Source organism: Vigna radiata, chromosome 3 (genome assembly GCF_000741045.1).
Source record: "Vigna radiata var. radiata cultivar VC1973A chromosome 3, Vradiata_ver6, whole genome shotgun sequence".
Lineage (NCBI taxonomy): Eukaryota > Viridiplantae > Streptophyta > Magnoliopsida > Fabales > Fabaceae > Vigna > Vigna radiata.
The window spans coordinates 9,810,831-9,828,050 of record NC_028353.1 but is presented as its reverse complement, the minus strand read 5'-3'; the positions used below and the strand labels follow the sequence as shown (position 1 = coordinate 9,828,050).

The 17,220-nt window shown below is 33.7% G+C and overlaps 2 protein-coding genes across 7 annotated transcripts; both read left to right on the top strand.

Annotated features, from left to right (window-relative positions):
- Nucleotides 1-887: 887 nt before the first annotated feature.
- LOC106757961 (AT-hook motif nuclear-localized protein 15) lies at nucleotides 888-5,439 on the top strand. 5 transcript variants are annotated; one of them, XR_002667389.1, is made up of 4 exons: nucleotides 888-1,170; nucleotides 1,601-2,528; nucleotides 2,779-2,851; nucleotides 5,066-5,439. XR_002667389.1 is itself a non-coding variant. In XM_014640830.2 (2 exons), exon 1 carries the CDS (start codon nucleotides 1,615-1,617, stop codon nucleotides 2,479-2,481), a length of 867 nt encoding a protein of 288 aa, XP_014496316.1. In that variant the 5' UTR covers nucleotides 1,177-1,614; the 3' UTR covers nucleotides 2,482-2,528; nucleotides 2,779-3,580. The 5 variants fall into 5 exon arrangements, 2 of the variants coding, with proteins under 2 accessions (XP_014496316.1, XP_022635122.1); XR_002667391.1 differs by lacking the exon at nucleotides 888-1,170 and adding an exon at nucleotides 1,216-1,234; XR_002667390.1 differs by lacking the exon at nucleotides 888-1,170 and having other exon boundaries at nucleotides 1,177-2,528; nucleotides 2,755-2,851.
- Nucleotides 5,440-9,369: 3,930 nt separating this feature from the next.
- LOC106757614 (probable phosphoribosylformylglycinamidine synthase, chloroplastic/mitochondrial) lies at nucleotides 9,370-14,527 on the top strand. 2 transcript variants are annotated; one of them, XM_014640328.2, is made up of 3 exons: nucleotides 9,370-9,511; nucleotides 9,600-9,666; nucleotides 10,043-14,527. In XM_014640328.2, exons 2-3 carry the CDS (start codon nucleotides 9,625-9,627, stop codon nucleotides 14,231-14,233), a joined length of 4,233 nt encoding a protein of 1,410 aa, XP_014495814.1. In that variant the 5' UTR covers nucleotides 9,370-9,511; nucleotides 9,600-9,624; the 3' UTR covers nucleotides 14,234-14,527. The 2 variants fall into 2 exon arrangements, with proteins under 2 accessions (XP_014495814.1, XP_014495813.1); XM_014640327.2 differs by having other exon boundaries at nucleotides 9,370-9,666.
- Nucleotides 14,528-17,220: the final 2,693 nt, after the last annotated feature.

Here is a 17,220-nt window from a genome sequence, read left to right as displayed (position 1 = left end):
ACTATTAAAAAAAAAGCAACATTCATGACTGAATTGATAAAATTGAAAGGTAGACATAAAATAATTACTGTCTTGAAAATATAATAATAAAAAAATGATTACTGATTCTGAAGTAAATTTTCCTGTGAGAGGGACAGTAGAAAAGAAATAATGTTGGCGGTGATGTTTCAGAGACATTGGCATTCGTTATTTTTGTCGCCATTTGCAGACATTGATGTGCCCCACTCCTGCTCCTGCCGCCCTCTTATAACTTTTTTTTATTCCTTTTCTTTTTTATTTTTATTTTTATTTATTCAAGTACTTCACAAAGTAATTATTTTTCTCCAATACAAAACACACTTTAATCACCATTATAAGCTCCACAGAAGGTTATGTATTACTGTAAATACAGCAGTTAACTGTTGACAGAAATTAGTGATGTAGTAATGTTTTGATGTTTTTAAATCTGTGATGATTCGAAAAGAAAAACATGGAGTTGTTGTCCATGAGAGGTTGACAATGCATGTTGTTATTGTTAACAGTGGTTGATAAAGTAAAAAGGGAAAAGAAAAAAGGAGAAAGGTTGTGTGATATAAATGCGTAAGAGGTGGGATTATTGGGAGAAGTAGAAGAGTGAATGAAGTTGAGAAGGGAACACAGGAGCAGTAAGAAGATGAAGAAGAGAAAGAATGCATTTGATTTAGGTGTGGAAGGCCCACCCCCACGCGTCACTCCAGCCACCATGCTACCAAGTACCACTTCCTCAATCACTAACCTGACCAACCAAGCCACCAAGGAACGAGGGTAGCAGAGTAAATTCATGTTTTTTTCTTGCATATCTCGAGCAACTTGCTTGCTTCTCTTCTTTCTCTCTCTAATATTGTTTTGAACAAAGCTGAGTGAGTAGGTGACACAACATCAACAAGTGGATGGAGTTCTGCTTGCTTCGGAAGTTGAAAACTTTGAACACAACACAAGAACCGCTTACCAGGGAGACACCCCAAAACCACTCCCTCCTCAAAACCGCTTACCCTTCTTCAATATTACTTCTTCCTAATGCATATCATATCATAACATAACACAACCATTATTGCTATTGCTGTTGCTTGTTGCCACCATCATCTTCCTTCTCTCATAAAATATATATATATATAAAAAAAACAACGATAGAGGACCCCGCTCACTCTCAAGGTACTTCCCACTGTTTCTATCTTCTGCCCGTACTAATCTGACCCTTTTAGTGGCATAGATTGAGGTACAATTACAAAAGCATATTACCATATTACCGTATTATATCCTTTCTGCTGCTACAACAACCCCCCGAAAACACTGCGTTTTTGTCAAGAAAAAACACCTCATTCAACTTCAACCTCAACTACTCCTTTCTTCTCTTATCTTTCCTCTACTTCTATACACCCTTTTTTCCTTCAGTTTTCCTGTTGCTTCTTCACCTTAGTTAATTTTTGCGACACACTCTCAATTGGGTGGATGTGACTACTCCTGTTTACATGTGTGGTTAGGGTTTACATGCAAAAAGCATGTCTTTCGAGCTTAATTGAGACAGAGATCTGAACTGTCTATTTTTTCTTATCCCTCTGTCTGTTTTGAACATAAAATAAAGGGTTGGAGTCGAACATGGCGAATCGGTGGTGGGCTGGGAATGTGGGAATCATTAGAGAGCAAGAGTTGATGGAGAACAATAACAACGCCAATACTACTCCGACCAATAGCAGCAACAGCAACACAAACGCCAACACCAACACCACGGAGGAAGAGGTCAGCAGGGACAACGGAGACGACCAGAACCAGAACCTCGTAAGCCATGAAGGTTCCGAGCCCGGAAGCGGTGGTCGGAGGCCACGTGGCAGGCCTCCCGGCTCCAAGAACAAGCCCAAGCCGCCGATTGTCATAACCAAAGAAAGCCCCAACGCGCTCCGAAGCCACGTGCTGGAAATCGCCAGCGGCAGTGACGTAGCAGAGAGCATCGCCGCCTTCGCCAACCGCCGCCACCGCGGCGTGTCGGTCCTCAGCGGCAGCGGCATTGTCACCAACGTCACTCTCCGCCAACCCGCCGCGCCCGCAGGAGTCATCACCCTCCACGGAAGGTTCGAGATTCTCTCCCTCTCCGGCGCCTTTTTGCCCTCTCCCTCGCCTCCTGGCGCCACCGGACTCTCCGTCTATTTGGCCGGGGGGCAGGGGCAGGTCGTTGGCGGCACCGTTGGTGGTTCTTTGGTGGCCTCCGGGCCGGTGATGGTGATCGCAGCAACATTCGCCAATGCTACTTATGAGAGGCTACCGCTGGAGGATGAACAAGGTGAAGAAGAAATGCAAGTGCAACAGCAATCGCAGCAGCAGCAACAACAACAACAATCTCAGGGTTTAGGTGAACAAGTTTCAATGGCCATGTATAATTTGCCTCCTAATTTGCTACACAATGGTCAGAACATGCCTCATGATGTGTTTTGGGGAGCTGCTCCACCTCGTCCTCCACCTTCCTTCTGAGCCTCAGCAACGATGGATTTGCTTAATCTTACTGACATGTGAATTAAGTATGTTAATTTTTCTGACGGTTTTTCTTTGTAAGCATAAGACTAGGCTGTTTTTTTGGTTCGTTTGGGTAATTTTTGCTTCTAAAAAGAGACTCGAGTCAAGCAGATGTTTTATTATTATTACTATTATTATTGTTATTTTCTTTTAAGAAACTTTGTAGTAGCACTGGTTTGCTTATTTGTTTGTTTCTCTTGTGTCTAATGGATCTGCTATTTTTGGTGGAAGAGTTTTGATTATGATTATGTGTAGGTAATAATAAGGATGGAGTATGAAATGGTCCGGAATAAGAGTGGAGCTAGCTAGCTGTGTGCGGGAATTTGTGGTAAGCAAACGTGTTGTTTGACTCTTCCAAGTAACATTTAGTACTTCATTGAGTAGATGAAGTTGATGGATAATTGTAGTGTGGAAATGGCATTAATTGGAGTCTATGCCGCATTGAATGTTTTTACACTTGCTACATTTCATATGGAGATGGAACAAACTTTTCTTTAAAGAGAAGGGAAGGGGTGACAGTGATATGGTCGGGTTCATCTCCTTTTCCCTGAATGAATCAAATCACTCTCATGCTGTTTGTTTGGACTTTAGAATAGACCATACTGCTTAAACTCAGTCAACATTATTATGCCTCATGTAGAGGGTAGTGTCAAAAAAAAAAGGTTGTCTGGGTGTAGTTCCCCTTGTTTTTGTTTTTGTTTTCTAGGTTTTACGGGCTTTGCCTTTTAGTATTTTCTCAGAAACAACCTGCACCCATTAAAGTTGGACCCCATAATGGATAATATTATTTATGGTCTTCGCCTTTCGGTTTGTGTCACTCGTGCTTAGAAACTCATCTAGCCACCATCATTTCATAAATTTTTTAGATAATACTTATCGATGGACATCAAGTATGGGATGGGTCGCATCATTGTGTCCACTGTATTTTTAATTCTTATGCATTCATCGGACCGAGGCTGTTCAATATCTTGTACCAGTCCTTTTTCATATCTTATTTTTGCTTGCTTTCTTCCTCAATTCGTTCATCAATTTGACACTTTATATATTCTCATTTTCATATGTTTTGGAATATTGAATGTGGGAAAACTGTAACTTCTTCCATGTTTCATCTGTGGTTGAAATCCTTGCGCATTGTTAACACCGTATAAATGTCATACATTAATTGAAAAAAATATACTGTTAGCCATTGGGTTTGCTTCCACTGCTAGGTTTTTGTTTCACAAAAATTAAACTGGGAATATAAATATTAGAGAAATGTTACTAATAGACCAAATTTTGCAAATAAGAGAGGAATACGAGATCTAATAAATGATACAATAGAGACAGACAGACAGAAAATATGGCTACTCTATACCAAAAAATAAAAAGAAAAAGAAAAAGAAAAAATCTCAAACATTAACTGCTGCTCATTCTAGAGAATATTTCTATTAATTCCGTAGTATACAAAATTGATACATGCCATTAGTGTATTATTGATATTTTTGTGTGATACACCAAGTGCAATCTGTAACGATCGATTTTAACTTTTATCAGATAAATACTATACCAACTTATGCAAACCAAACGAATAAGATGTATAGTATTTTTTTTTTCTTTTTTGTACTGTTGTAAAGTAGTAGAAACAAAGGAACCTTTGTAATCTTTCTGTGATGCTGTTCCCATGGCACATTTTGCTTCTAAATTAGTGTTAATCCATCACTTTTACTGTGGTTTTGTTGAAACTAATGTGATTTAGGGAGTGATATAGTGATGAATGGAGTAAGTATGACTATGACCATTCCTTGAGGAGCATGAAATATGAATAATACTAGGCTAATTAAGTATCTTTGCAGCATGTGTCCTATAGTCTCCTTGATGTTTGTTGTAGGCTTGTAGGGTATGAAAGTGATAAGGGAAACAGAGAAGGATACACACATTTCTTGAAATTGAAAATTCAAGCATGTAAATTAACGATATTATTGGGGTTAAGTTTGTCTAATATGATCAAATAAAACCCTAGGCCACTAGAGCAATAGTTCAGACGACAGCCTGGTTTTCCACTACAATAGGCAAACCATATTATCAAATACATCCTCCCTTGGCTAAAAAATGCTAGCTGCTTAAAGACAACCCCTTCCCCCTCACAAAATAAGTATGTATATATGTGGTTAAACCTTATTTAGGACACTCATTTGTTGGATTTCAATCTGTTCAACTTTTAAGAAATTGATGTTTCGGAGAGTTATTGATTGGGAAAACCATTATATAGAAATCAACTTTCTATCAGTAATTTTCATCATGGAAAAATCTTTTTCTATTGGGAGAAGGAAATTGTTGTTTACTGAAGATTCCATCTAGCCTTTATCTACTTTACTAGATTTCCAGATGCAAGCAACGTACAATGAATGTTAGGTTGGTGGATAAGAAACACACATAAATCTGTGGGAACAATTAATACACATGAATTAATTGCGTATTTATGTTAGCTAGCTAGTGGTTGCGGTTCTATTGACTAATTGCTTTTTTCTGTCTGGTGTGACTAACTGCTTCTGAATTATCACAGGAATTGTCTGATAATATACTTACGCTGTTAATAATCATTTTATACAAAGTTTACTTTGGCATTCCTTGTAATTGTAACCCAAAAAATAAAAGGAACTTCATGTATGTCTTGGTTCAATACTTGGATCTTGCACTGAGCAAGGGTTGGTTGAGGGTTGACACCAGTCCATGGTGAAGGTTGGTGGCAACCCTAAAATCAAACACCTGGCGTACATGTAGTGTATGATAGAAAACTGGAGATAAGATAATGCCTCTACTCTGACCGAATAGTGGGAGCTTGCCCTCTTACCTAATCAAACACCTGGCATGCATGGCAGAAAACTTTAGATAATGCCTCTGAATATATATATATTCCTTTTTCTTACCAGAGTTTAACTATGATCGTCTCAAATGTTTCTATAGTAGGGTTTGTTTTCTTTGCATAGTTAGAGTAAATTACTGATGACATAATTGTCTCTGCTAAAATGTGAATGATTTGGTTAGTGGCGAAAGAGAAAGGAAGAAAACAGAAATAAATAAAAAAACTGATTGGTCTAATGGTCACAGGAAAAAAGATTATAGAATGTAGCAAGATATTTGGTGAAATAGGACTATATTGCTAAAATTAAGATAAAGAAAAAAATAATAATAATTAGACAATATTGATAATATTTTAATATGTAATTAGTCTAAAATTATTTCATAATCAATAATAATAATCATAAATATAATTATAAATGATGTTTAAATATTTTTTTAAAAGAATTTATTTAAATATCATTATTCAAGAAATTGGATTGAATACATATAATGTGAGATTTTTTCTTTTTTCTTTCAACATGCATGATTTATTTTACACTCAAGGTGATCATATTCAAATTCTAGATCCGAGTGATATCGTGTTCAAATTATAGACTGAGATGTAAATGAAGAGAAGACATAAATGATTTTCATAAATTGAAGGTATCATGTGATAATAAAAATGAAAAACAAAAAATGTGTAACATGTGAAATTAGTATTTCAGTAATGAGATAAATATCATTCTATTTTACTATTCAAAAAGAAATACCCTGTTCGATTTTATTTTCAATTTTTATTGTATCTATATATCCATCCATAATCATACATTACTCAAAATGACAATATCTATCTAATGTTGATGGGTCGAGAGAAGAATTTATTAACATATACCATTACATTGAGATATGTATTCTTATGAGTTGTTTAATTTTATTTTCCAAATAAACTTAAATTTAATCTTAAATTCTTAATAATTTCTTTTTTTAACGACGAGTTATGTACATTATTTATTTTAGTATAAATATTTCTAACCATAAGTATTTTAATGATGACTTTTTTTATATTCATCGAAATATACTCGCACGAAATCTTTGTTAAAACAACTTTCGATATAAGAAATGTTCACATACAAATTAAGTAATTTATGTATTATATAATTATTTCAGTTTTTAAGTAACTTAGATAAAATTAAGATAAATGCACAAAACACACTATTCAGGCACTATTTTCTTCTCTTTTTATGGTATCCAATAGCCATCATAAAGTTGCTATTTATTGGTCAAATATTAATTTTCCATTTCATCAAAACAGCTATCAGTCTTTATCACAAATTCACATCAAGCAATAAAAATTTCTTAAAAAAAAAAAAAGTCAAAGACGAATGAAGTAGGCGCAAAACATTAATAAAGAAAACAATACTATAGAAAATTTTAATTAAAATAAAAAATGTATAAAAAAAATGTTGTGCGAAAAATCAAATCAGGATCATCTTTGCTTTGCAATTTTTTTAAATTGTTATTTTTAAAATTTCACTTCCAAAATTTTTAACCAAACAGCATTTTATTAAAATAATGGATTATTTTAAATTGCTACATTAGGAAAATCTAGTATTTAGTTCGTTATCTTTGATTTAGGTTAGGTTGGAAGATTTATCTTTTTCTATCAAACCCAAACCAAAGTTTCACTTTCCTTTAATATTTTTCTTTTTATTACACACACATACATATATATATATATATATATATATATATATATATATATATATATATATATATATATTATTTGTTCATACTGGAAGTTATCATTTTGATATAGTTTTTGTTTTCATCTCTTATAAAGAGGACCACCATGGATATATTTTTTGTAAAAAAATTAGAGTATCTCATCTACTATATTTATTATATTCTTTATCAATAAAAAAGTTAACTTTTAATAAATGTATAGTTGTAAAATTTATACAAAAAAATTAAAACTATATGTTTGTTAAAAAGAAAAATATACGGTAGAAAAAAAATTAAATATCTTTCTTTCTTCATTCAATATTCTAAATGTCACTAGCATGTTTCACATCTATTAAAATTGTTTATAATTGACTGAATCAACTACTCCTTAATAAACTATATCTCTACCTATCTTAGTTCTCTCTTAATTATTAGTCTTCCTATAAAAATCTGTAAATATAAATGAATTTGTATTTTATATAAATATCTATTCACTCAAATATTCATATATGTTATATACTTTATAATTTTTTTAATTTGTATTTAATTGAGAATCGATTTTTTTTATAAGTACATCTCCTTTCCATGTTTATTAGTTTAATCCTCGTATATACAAGTTTTGCTAAACTTTTAGGTAAAAGCTCTATTTTATTTTTATCCTTAGTTTATATAGAAATTGTGAAAAATAACATATAAAAGTATGTTAAAGTTTTACACAACTACAAGTAGGAAATGGACTAGATGATAAAAATAGAAGTATTAAAATAGGTTATAACTCACTAATTCGTCAAAACGAATGAATTGAGTTGAGTTGGAATTTTCTTTTTGTTTAAATAAGTCTGTTTTGACTTAACAGTCCATTTTACTTTTTATTATTTATTTTTAAATTAAAAAAGAAAATAAAAATAATTTAAAAAAATATTTTTTTATATTATATTTCTGTAAAAATATAAATATAATATATTATTATAATTTAAATCATTAACTTTTAAAAGTTAAATTTTAATTAATTATAATAACTGTAATAAGTAATTTAACATATAAATATAATAATTATTTTAATTTATCTAATTAAAAATATTAATTATTAATAAAAGTTTAAAAATTATATGGTTAAATATGCTTTAAATATTTATTTATAAATAGATGTAAAAAAATTTAACATAAAAATTTAGGTACTCGAAGCACAATAAAATAATTTATTATAGACTTATATACTTGTTATTACATTTTGAATCAATATGGATTTTTATCCAGAAAAGAATAATTTTTATTTTCCGAAAAAAATCAATATATTAGTATGTATTTGTTATTTATAAGAATTAAAAAAAATCAAAAAGACAATTTGCCTGGTAAAATTCACTCAAGATTATTATTGAATTTTGAAACAGCTAGATGTGATATACATCAATATACTTGTAAGCGAAAATAATTAATTTAAGAACTGATTTTTGCCAATTTTGAACAAACGGTTTTAGGATTATTAATATTAAAACTTTAAATCTAACTATTTATTTGTAGAATTTATCGTCTCTTTTGATATTTTTAAAAATTGTCTATATTTTTTCATTTGTTAGCTTCTTTTAGTATGATGTCATCAATTAATTGATATTTGGGATGTTTCGATAAAATATGCCAACGAAAAAAAATAAAATCAAAAACTTATATAGAAATATTTTATATCGTCAATTATTGGTTTAAGAGAGGCTATTTGATCAGCATTAGAAGTTTAAAAAGAAAATCCATATCGTATTTAGGGTTCTTTTCAGCTCGTTTGAAATGAAAATATTTAAAAATATCCCTATCATGAAATTTCTACTATTAAAAATAAACAATAAACAAGTGAGATTAATATAAATAAAATATTAGTTAAAAAAAGATGAGGAAAACCGGAGCATACAACATATCCGATGCTATCCATCTTATCTTGTTTGCCAACTCTCTGAATTAAATAGCATTATAGGAATATCTTATTATTAAAACTACGTACCTTGTTCTCATCTTTTTAGGAACTCTCCTAAAGTAAAATATTGTCTAAGGGTATTTTTGTAAACAAAAATATACGAAAAAAAGAATAAAAAAAATATCATTTTCGAAATCCCAAATAAGTGAATTAAAAGTAAAATATTATATAAATTATTCTTTTCTTTATAAAAAGTTAAAATATACTAGATTCATTAAAAAAAAATATTTATTTGTCACATCTTTTATCAAGAAATAAGTATATATATTTTCTTTTGCAGAAATAATTTTTTCCGTCAAACCAAAGGCCAAAAAATTCAGCAGAAAAGGAATTGATCGATCCAAACGAGGAAGAGGATAAAATAAAAGAATATAAAATTGAAGAATACGAAATAGCGCCAAAGCAATCAACAGGGTTTTTATTCTGTGCTAATCCAAAAACCCTCTTAGTTTTACGTTGCTGCCACACTCTTTTTTTGTTTCGGTATTCTTCGTTTCACTTTTATTCGCATTATAACCTTTTATGATTCTGCTTGGTCCTCAAAGTTTTTATTTTTCGCCCTCTATTTTAGAGCTTCCCTACACTTGATCGAGGACATGGCTGCTGTCACGGAATTTGGGGTATCTCAATTCCTGCAGGTTTGTTTTTACTCCCTGTCTTTGAATTTGGGGTGTTTCATGTTTTGATGCTGTTATAGCATATTTTGATTCGTTTAAGGTTTGTAGCTTTGGCATAGGTTGTTTTTATTTGTCAGTTTTTCGTTGATCACTTGGTGCAGCGTGTTAAACTAGCAAATGAAGTGCAGCTATGTTTTATGAGTTTTCCCTTTCCATTTGTTTTTTCCCTCTCCTTTACTGTTGTAGTAACATATTGCGATGGCTTGCAAGTTTGCATGGTTTACCTGGGTTTGCTTTTGTTTTGGTTATATCTTTGTCGTTGACAAGTTGGTGCACTATGTTTAATTTGGCAAATGAAAATGCATATTTGTTTATGGGTTTTGTGAACTTGTTTCAGGGTACTTCGAGGCAGACACTGTTTTTGAAGAAGCAGCCTCATAAACATAGAAGTCACATGCTTTGGGGTACGCTTTGGAATAGGAATTGGGCTCTGGGATCAACTCGAAGAGCTTTGCCTTTAAGTTGTCAGGCTCATGAAAATCCCAGAGCAGTGGTTTCTGGTGGTGTGAACAGTTCTGTAGAAGAGCAACCTGGTTTAGTTGAGAAGCCTGCCTCGGAAGTTGTTCATTTATTCCGAGTCCCGTTTATGCAAAAAAGTGCAGCTGCTGAGCTTTTAAAGGATACTCAAGTGAAGATCTCTGATCAGATCGTGGAAATACAAACCGAGCAATGTTACAATGTTGGCCTTAGTTCACAACTTTCTAGTGAAAAATTTTCTGTCCTTAAATGGCTTCTTCAAGAAACATTTGAGCCCGAGAATCTGGGAAATGAGAGCTTTCTTGAGAAGAAGAGGAAGGAGGGGTTGAGTTCAGTTATAGTCGAGGTTGGTCCCAGGTTGTCATTTACCACAGCGTGGTCTACTAATGCTGTGGCAATTTGCCATGCTTGTGGATTGACAGAAGTGACCCGTTTGGAACGGTCAAGGAGGTACTTGTTGTTCACCACTAGTGAATTGCAAGGTCATCAAATAAATGAATTTGCATTTATGGTGCATGATAGAATGACTGAATATGTTTATAGGCAAAAACTAACATCCTTTGAGACCAGTATTGTTCCTGAGGAGATTCGTTATATACCTGTTATGGAGAGGGGACAAAAGGCATTAGAAGAGATTAATCTAGAGATGGGTTTCGCTTTTGATGACCATGATTTAGAATACTACACCAAACTTTTCAGAGAAGACATTAAGCGGAACCCAACAAATGTGGAGTTGTTTGATATTGCGCAATCCAACAGTGAGCATAGCAGACATTGGTTTTTTACTGGAAAGATTTTCATTGATGGACAACTCATGAATAAGACTCTAATGCAAATTGTGAAAAGTACTCTGCAGGCAAATCCAAATAACTCTGTTATTGGGTTTAAAGATAACTCAAGTGCAATTAGGGGTTTCCCAGTAAAGCAGCTCCGACCAGTTCAGCCTGGCTCATCATGCCCGTTGGAAATTGCAGTACATGATTTAGATATCTTATTTACAGCTGAAACGCATAATTTTCCATGTGCAGTGGCACCTTATCCTGGTGCAGAGACAGGTGCAGGAGGTCGAATTAGAGATACACATGCTACTGGAAGGGGTTCCTTTGTCCAGGCAGCTACAGCTGGTTACTGTGTTGGGAATCTCAACAGGTCAAGCTTTTATGCTCCATGGGAAGACCCCTCCTTTACTTATCCATCAAATTTGGCACCACCTTTACAAATTCTTATAGATTCTAGTAATGGTGCGTCTGATTATGGGAACAAATTTGGAGAGCCATTGATCCAGGGTTTCTGCAGAACTTTTGGAATGAGACTTCCTAGTGGGGAGAGACGAGAATGGTTGAAGCCAATAATGTTCAGTGCAGGTATTGGACAGATAGACCACCTTCATATAACAAAGGGAGAACCTGACATTGGGATGCTGGTTGTCAAGATTGGAGGCCCAGCTTATCGCATTGGTATGGGAGGTGGGGCGGCCTCTAGCATGGTTAGTGGGCAGAATGATGCAGAGCTTGATTTCAATGCTGTGCAACGTGGGGATGCTGAAATGGCTCAAAAACTATATCGCCTTGTTCGGGCCTGTATTGAGATGGGGGATAAAAACCCAATAATCAGCATTCATGATCAGGGTGCTGGTGGGAATTGCAATGTTGTAAAGGAAATTATATATCCAGAGGGTGCAGAGATAGATGTCCGTGCAATTGTGGTTGGTGATCATACAATGTCTGTTCTAGAAATTTGGGGGGCAGAGTATCAGGAACAGGATGCAATCTTGGTGAAGCCTGAAAGTCGTGATCTCTTGGAATCAATCTGTAGCAGGGAAAAAGTTTCAATGGCTGTTATTGGAATTATTAGTGGTGACGGACGTGTTGTGTTAGTTGATAGCCTAGCAACCCAACAGTGTATTTCAAATGGACTTCCTCCACCCCCACCCGCAGTTGATCTTGAATTAGAGAAAGTCCTTGGTGACATGCCTAAAAAATCTTTTCACTTTAGTCGGGTGGTCTATGAGCGGGAGCCACTTGATATTGCTCCTGCTATTACAGTGATAGATTCTTTGAAGAGGGTGTTGAGTTTACCATCTGTCTGTTCAAAGCGTTTCTTAACAACAAAAGTTGATAGGTGTGTTACTGGTCTAGTTGCACAACAACAAACTGTTGGTCCTTTGCAAATTCCACTTGCTGATGTTGCCGTTACAGCTCAAACCTTTACTGATTTGACTGGAGGTGCTTGTGCCATTGGGGAACAACCAATCAAAGGCTTGTTAGACCCCAAAGCAATGGCTAGGTTGGCTGTTGGAGAAGCACTAACAAATCTTGTATGGGCAAAGGTCACTTCCCTTTCTGATGTCAAGGCTAGTGGTAATTGGATGTATGCTGCCAAGCTTGATGGGGAAGGAGCTGACATGTATGATGCTGCCATATCTTTATCTGAAGCAATGATTGCACTTGGCATTGCTATTGATGGAGGGAAAGACAGCCTTTCTATGGCAGCCCATTCTGATGGAGAAGTTGTCAAGGCTCCTGGAAATCTTGTTATCAGTGTTTATGCTACTTGTCCCGATATAACAAAAACAGTGACTCCAGACTTAAAACTTAAGGATGAAGGTGTTTTGCTTCATATTGATTTGTCAAAAGGTAAGAGACGGTTAGGTGGATCTGCTCTTGCTCAGGCATTTGATCAAGTTGGGGATGAGTGTCCTGATCTTGATGACGTTCCTTACCTTAAAAAGGTCTTTGAAGGTGTTCAAGATCTTCTTACTGATGAACTGATATCTGCTGGCCATGACATCAGCGATGGTGGGCTGCTTGTTTGTGCCTTAGAGATGGCATTCGCTGGTAATTGCGGATTTAATTTGAACTTGACATCTCAAGGTAACAGCCTCTTCCAAACACTCTATGCTGAAGAGCTTGGGTTAGTTCTTGAAGTAAGCAAGAAAAATCTGACTTTGGTGATGGAAAAGTTGGGCCATGTGGGAGTTTCAGCAGAAGTCATTGGTCAAGTAACAGCCAGTCCATCCATAGAAGTTAAGGTTGATGGGGAGATTTTCTTAACAGAAAAAACTAGCATCCTTAGGGACATGTGGGAAGAGACTAGTTTTCAGCTGGAGAAGTTCCAAAGACTGGCATCTTGTGTGGATATGGAGAAAGAAGGACTAAAACATCGATATGAACCCTCATGGGATCTGACCTATTCTCCTGTCTTCACTGAGGAAAAGTTTTTGTCTGCAACTGTGAAACCTAAAGTGGCTGTGATTAGAGAAGAGGGGAGCAATGGAGATAGAGAAATGGCTGCAGCTTTTTATGCTGCTGGTTTTGAGCCATGGGATGTTACTATGTCAGACCTTCTCAATAGAAAGATCTCTTTGCAAGAGTTTCGTGGAATTGTGTTCGTTGGTGGATTTAGCTATGCTGATGTGCTTGATTCTGCAAAAGGTTGGTCTGCTTGCATAAGATTCAATGAGCATGTTTTGCAACAATTTCAGGAGTTTTACAAGCGACCAGACACTTTTAGTCTAGGTGTATGCAACGGGTGTCAGCTAATGGCTCTGTTGGGTTGGATACCTGGTCCACTAATTGGGGGTGTGCATGGTGCTGGTGGTGACCTATCACAACCAAGGTTCATCCATAACGCGTCTGGGCGGTTTGAATGTCGCTTTACAAGCGTTACCGTACTGCCATCACCGGCTATGATGTTCAAGGGCATGGCAGGTAGCACAATGGGTATATGGGCTGCTCATGGTGAGGGAAAGGCATATTTTCCTGACGAAGGTGTATTTGACCGAATAGTTCATTCTGAGTTGGCTCCTATCAGATATTGTGATGATGCTGGGAATCCTACTGAGGCATACCCTTTCAATGTGAACGGCTCTCCTTTAGGGGTAGCAGCTATTTGTTCCCCAGATGGAAGGCATCTCGCCATGATGCCTCATCCAGAGCGATGCTTCTTAATGTGGCAGTTCCCATGGTATCCAAAGCACTGGCATGTGGAGAAGAATGGGCCTAGTCCTTGGTTGCAAATGTTCCAGAATGCAAGAGAGTGGTGTTCTTGATACCACTATATGTTTTTTGTTCTTTTATCTATAAAGCTCTTGTGCTTGTTTTGCTGACGAATTTATCAATAATTATTGGACAGGTCTTGGCAGTTGAAAAATATCAAGATTCTTGATGAAACCATTTTCGGTCCTAAAAATATTTGTACTTGAACAACCGTTTGTTACCAATATGCACACTGATTATAGGCTGTGGATCTGATGACTATCAATATATGCACATTGATTATAGGTGGTTGATTTGATAAAAACTAGACCAGATGCCATGGTTGTGAGGATGGCATAATTTTTAAATTAAATTTGTAAAATAAATGTCTGCAACATAATGTTTATTTTTTATGCAATCATCCCGTACAAGTGAAGTTTAATTGCCGCTTTAGTTTTTTTATTTATACACTGCTATGATGTTGCTTGGTTGGAATATGTTGGCAGGTAAGGAATAATGGCCAAATATTATTACTGCTTAGTGACTACAAGGAGTAAGTTCACTCAGTTCTTTGTTAAATCCTCCATTTGATCTGGTATTAAAAGTAGTCTGAGTTCTATTCCAATGCATTCTGTTGGAATATTGGTAATAGAGATCAATTATTTTCTGAACAAAGGCAGATAGCTAAATAGGTCTGTGATGGCTTATCTTCGAATTCCTGATGAAATCTGTCAGGAACAGTAGCTTATGTTATTGTTGACGGAAAATGGTCTATGCCTTCTGTCATTGCTCAATCGCATCCTATCGTATTTGAGCAAATTGTTAACGCTGTAATTCCTTACTTCCAGACTGAGGATTTTAGAGGATGGAAGCGTATATATTTGTGTTATAGTTCCTTGGTCAAAAGGTCACCATCCAAAACTTTTCTTCTATGGAGACTAATGCATAACAGCCATTCCTGCTGAAGAAAACTTGAAAATTAGATGTAGCATCATTCTGTCGAGGTGCTGTCATAGCCACTCTGAGGAAACTTCAGAGCATCTTTTCTTCATTGTGAATCAGCTTCCAAGCTTTGGAGATGGTTTAGTTCTGGTGTGCACATTAATAATGATATTATTTTGTGGAGGCATTGTTTAGAGATTCAAATGCCTGCTATCATGGGGTGTTTGGTATTTGCGAGTTATTCCTTATGTATCTTTTCCCTTCTCTCTGCCCTTGGTTTGAGAAAACAATAAAATTGTAAAATCACTACTTTAAAGTCATCTTCGGCACAAGTATGTTTTATTTTATATGAATTTCACTGTATCACATTATTTTAGAAGTATTATTTTAAACTTTTGATGTAAATAATTTACTAATTTTCTGCTCACGTATTAATTTTTTCAAACTGAAAAGAGTAGTTCTTTCATTTTTATCCTTCAGAATCTTATGCAAAATTAAAAGTGTTAAAATTTATATCACATCAAGTTTCAACTAAGAAGATTCTTTATAAAATTTAGATTATTGTTCTTTTATGTCTTAAAAAAGTAGGGATTATTATCTGATCAACATTATCATTTGTGGACCATTTAAAATTTTCTAATATTCATTTAAATATAATTTGATGGTCCTTTAATGCTCTGGAAGCTAAGTTATCAGTCTATTATTTAATTAAAATTTTAATAGCTCTTTTGCATAATAATTTTTTCCAATTTCTTATAGTCTTTTTTTTTTCTATTAAACGAATCAGGTCACTATAATTATTTTCGTCAAATTTATAGTAATAATAATGTTATTATATTGATACATTATATTCATTATTTAACAAGTGGTCTTTAGTTGACAACATATTTTTTATTACTTATATAATATGTTATTGTTGAAATGTTACTTTTTTAAAAATAAAACTAAATTAAAAAATTTTAAATAATAAGGTGAAATTTAAAAAATTACCGTAATGATAAAAAAATTACAAAACCTAAACTAAATGAGAGTAACAAGTATAGTGCATACTCACAAAATTTATCCCTAATCAGTGGAGTATTTCTTTATTAAATCATAGAAAATCTTATGGACCTGGTACTCTCTATTCGTACTCGAGAAAAATATATTTATTATAATTTATAATTAAATTTTTAATTCTTTGATTAATTTATCAATAAGCTAAATATTTCTCTTTTTCTTTTTAACCAAATTAACACTTATTATTGCTGTGAACTGTACTATATCTACTATTAGACTTGTCATGTCAATCCAACTTGTAATACAAAATTATTTAACATATATTAACAGTTTGTGTTAAGGAATATTAAAAAATAGAATAGACTAACAACTTAACATCTTGGTACATCACACATAGTCATATTATTTTAGTTACACGTTTCAATTTTATAAAAGGACTTTTTTTTTTTTTTCATTTCTTAAATATAATTTTGAACTTTTCTTATGATAACTATTAAAAAATACATATTAAAATTACTTCATCCATTAATTTAAGAAGGGTATTACTAAATTTTACTTAATCTAAGATATAAAAGTACAATATACATCTTCAAATTTTGTATCTAATTAGTCAATCGTGACATCGTTCAAAACATTCACAAGATCGAAAAGAAACATGATTATTTCCATTTATTATCTTTCCATATTTCATCAACAAAATAAAAAATAAATAGAGCAACAATGATTTAATAATTTAATCATATAAACTTATGTATATCAATTAAAAATAAAAATACTCATGCGTACATATATGAAAAAAGTTAAAATTATGTAATTTTATTCATACATTAGTTTAGACATAAATTTGTGTGTTGTTTAAATCTTAAATATTTATTGACATGTTATAAGTTGGATGAGTTATTTTTTTATTGAACAAATAAGTTTTTGGTCGAACAAACAAATTTTTGGTTAACCGAGAAAACCTTTGGCTAAACAAGCATGATCTTTTTTCTGATAAAGACAATTCTTTAAATTTTTTTAAAATAATTATTTTAAATATTTTTAAATACTAAAATTTGTTTATCTATCATCATGTGATTATATTCTATCAATATAATGGGTTGAATGTTATTAAATCTGA

Excerpts from the sequence above, each read along its gene's own strand:
- LOC106757961 (XM_014640830.2), top strand. The coding sequence starts at position 1,615 with ATGGCGAATCGGTGGTGGGCTGGGAATGTGGGAATCATTAGAGAGCAA.
- LOC106757614 (XM_014640328.2), top strand. The coding sequence starts at position 9,625 with ATGGCTGCTGTCACGGAATTTGGGGTATCTCAATTCCTGCAG. Across the intron at positions 9,667-10,042 it reads GGGTATCTCAATTCCTGCAG|GGTACTTCGAGGCAGACACT; the intron begins GTTTGTTTTTAC and ends AACTTGTTTCAG.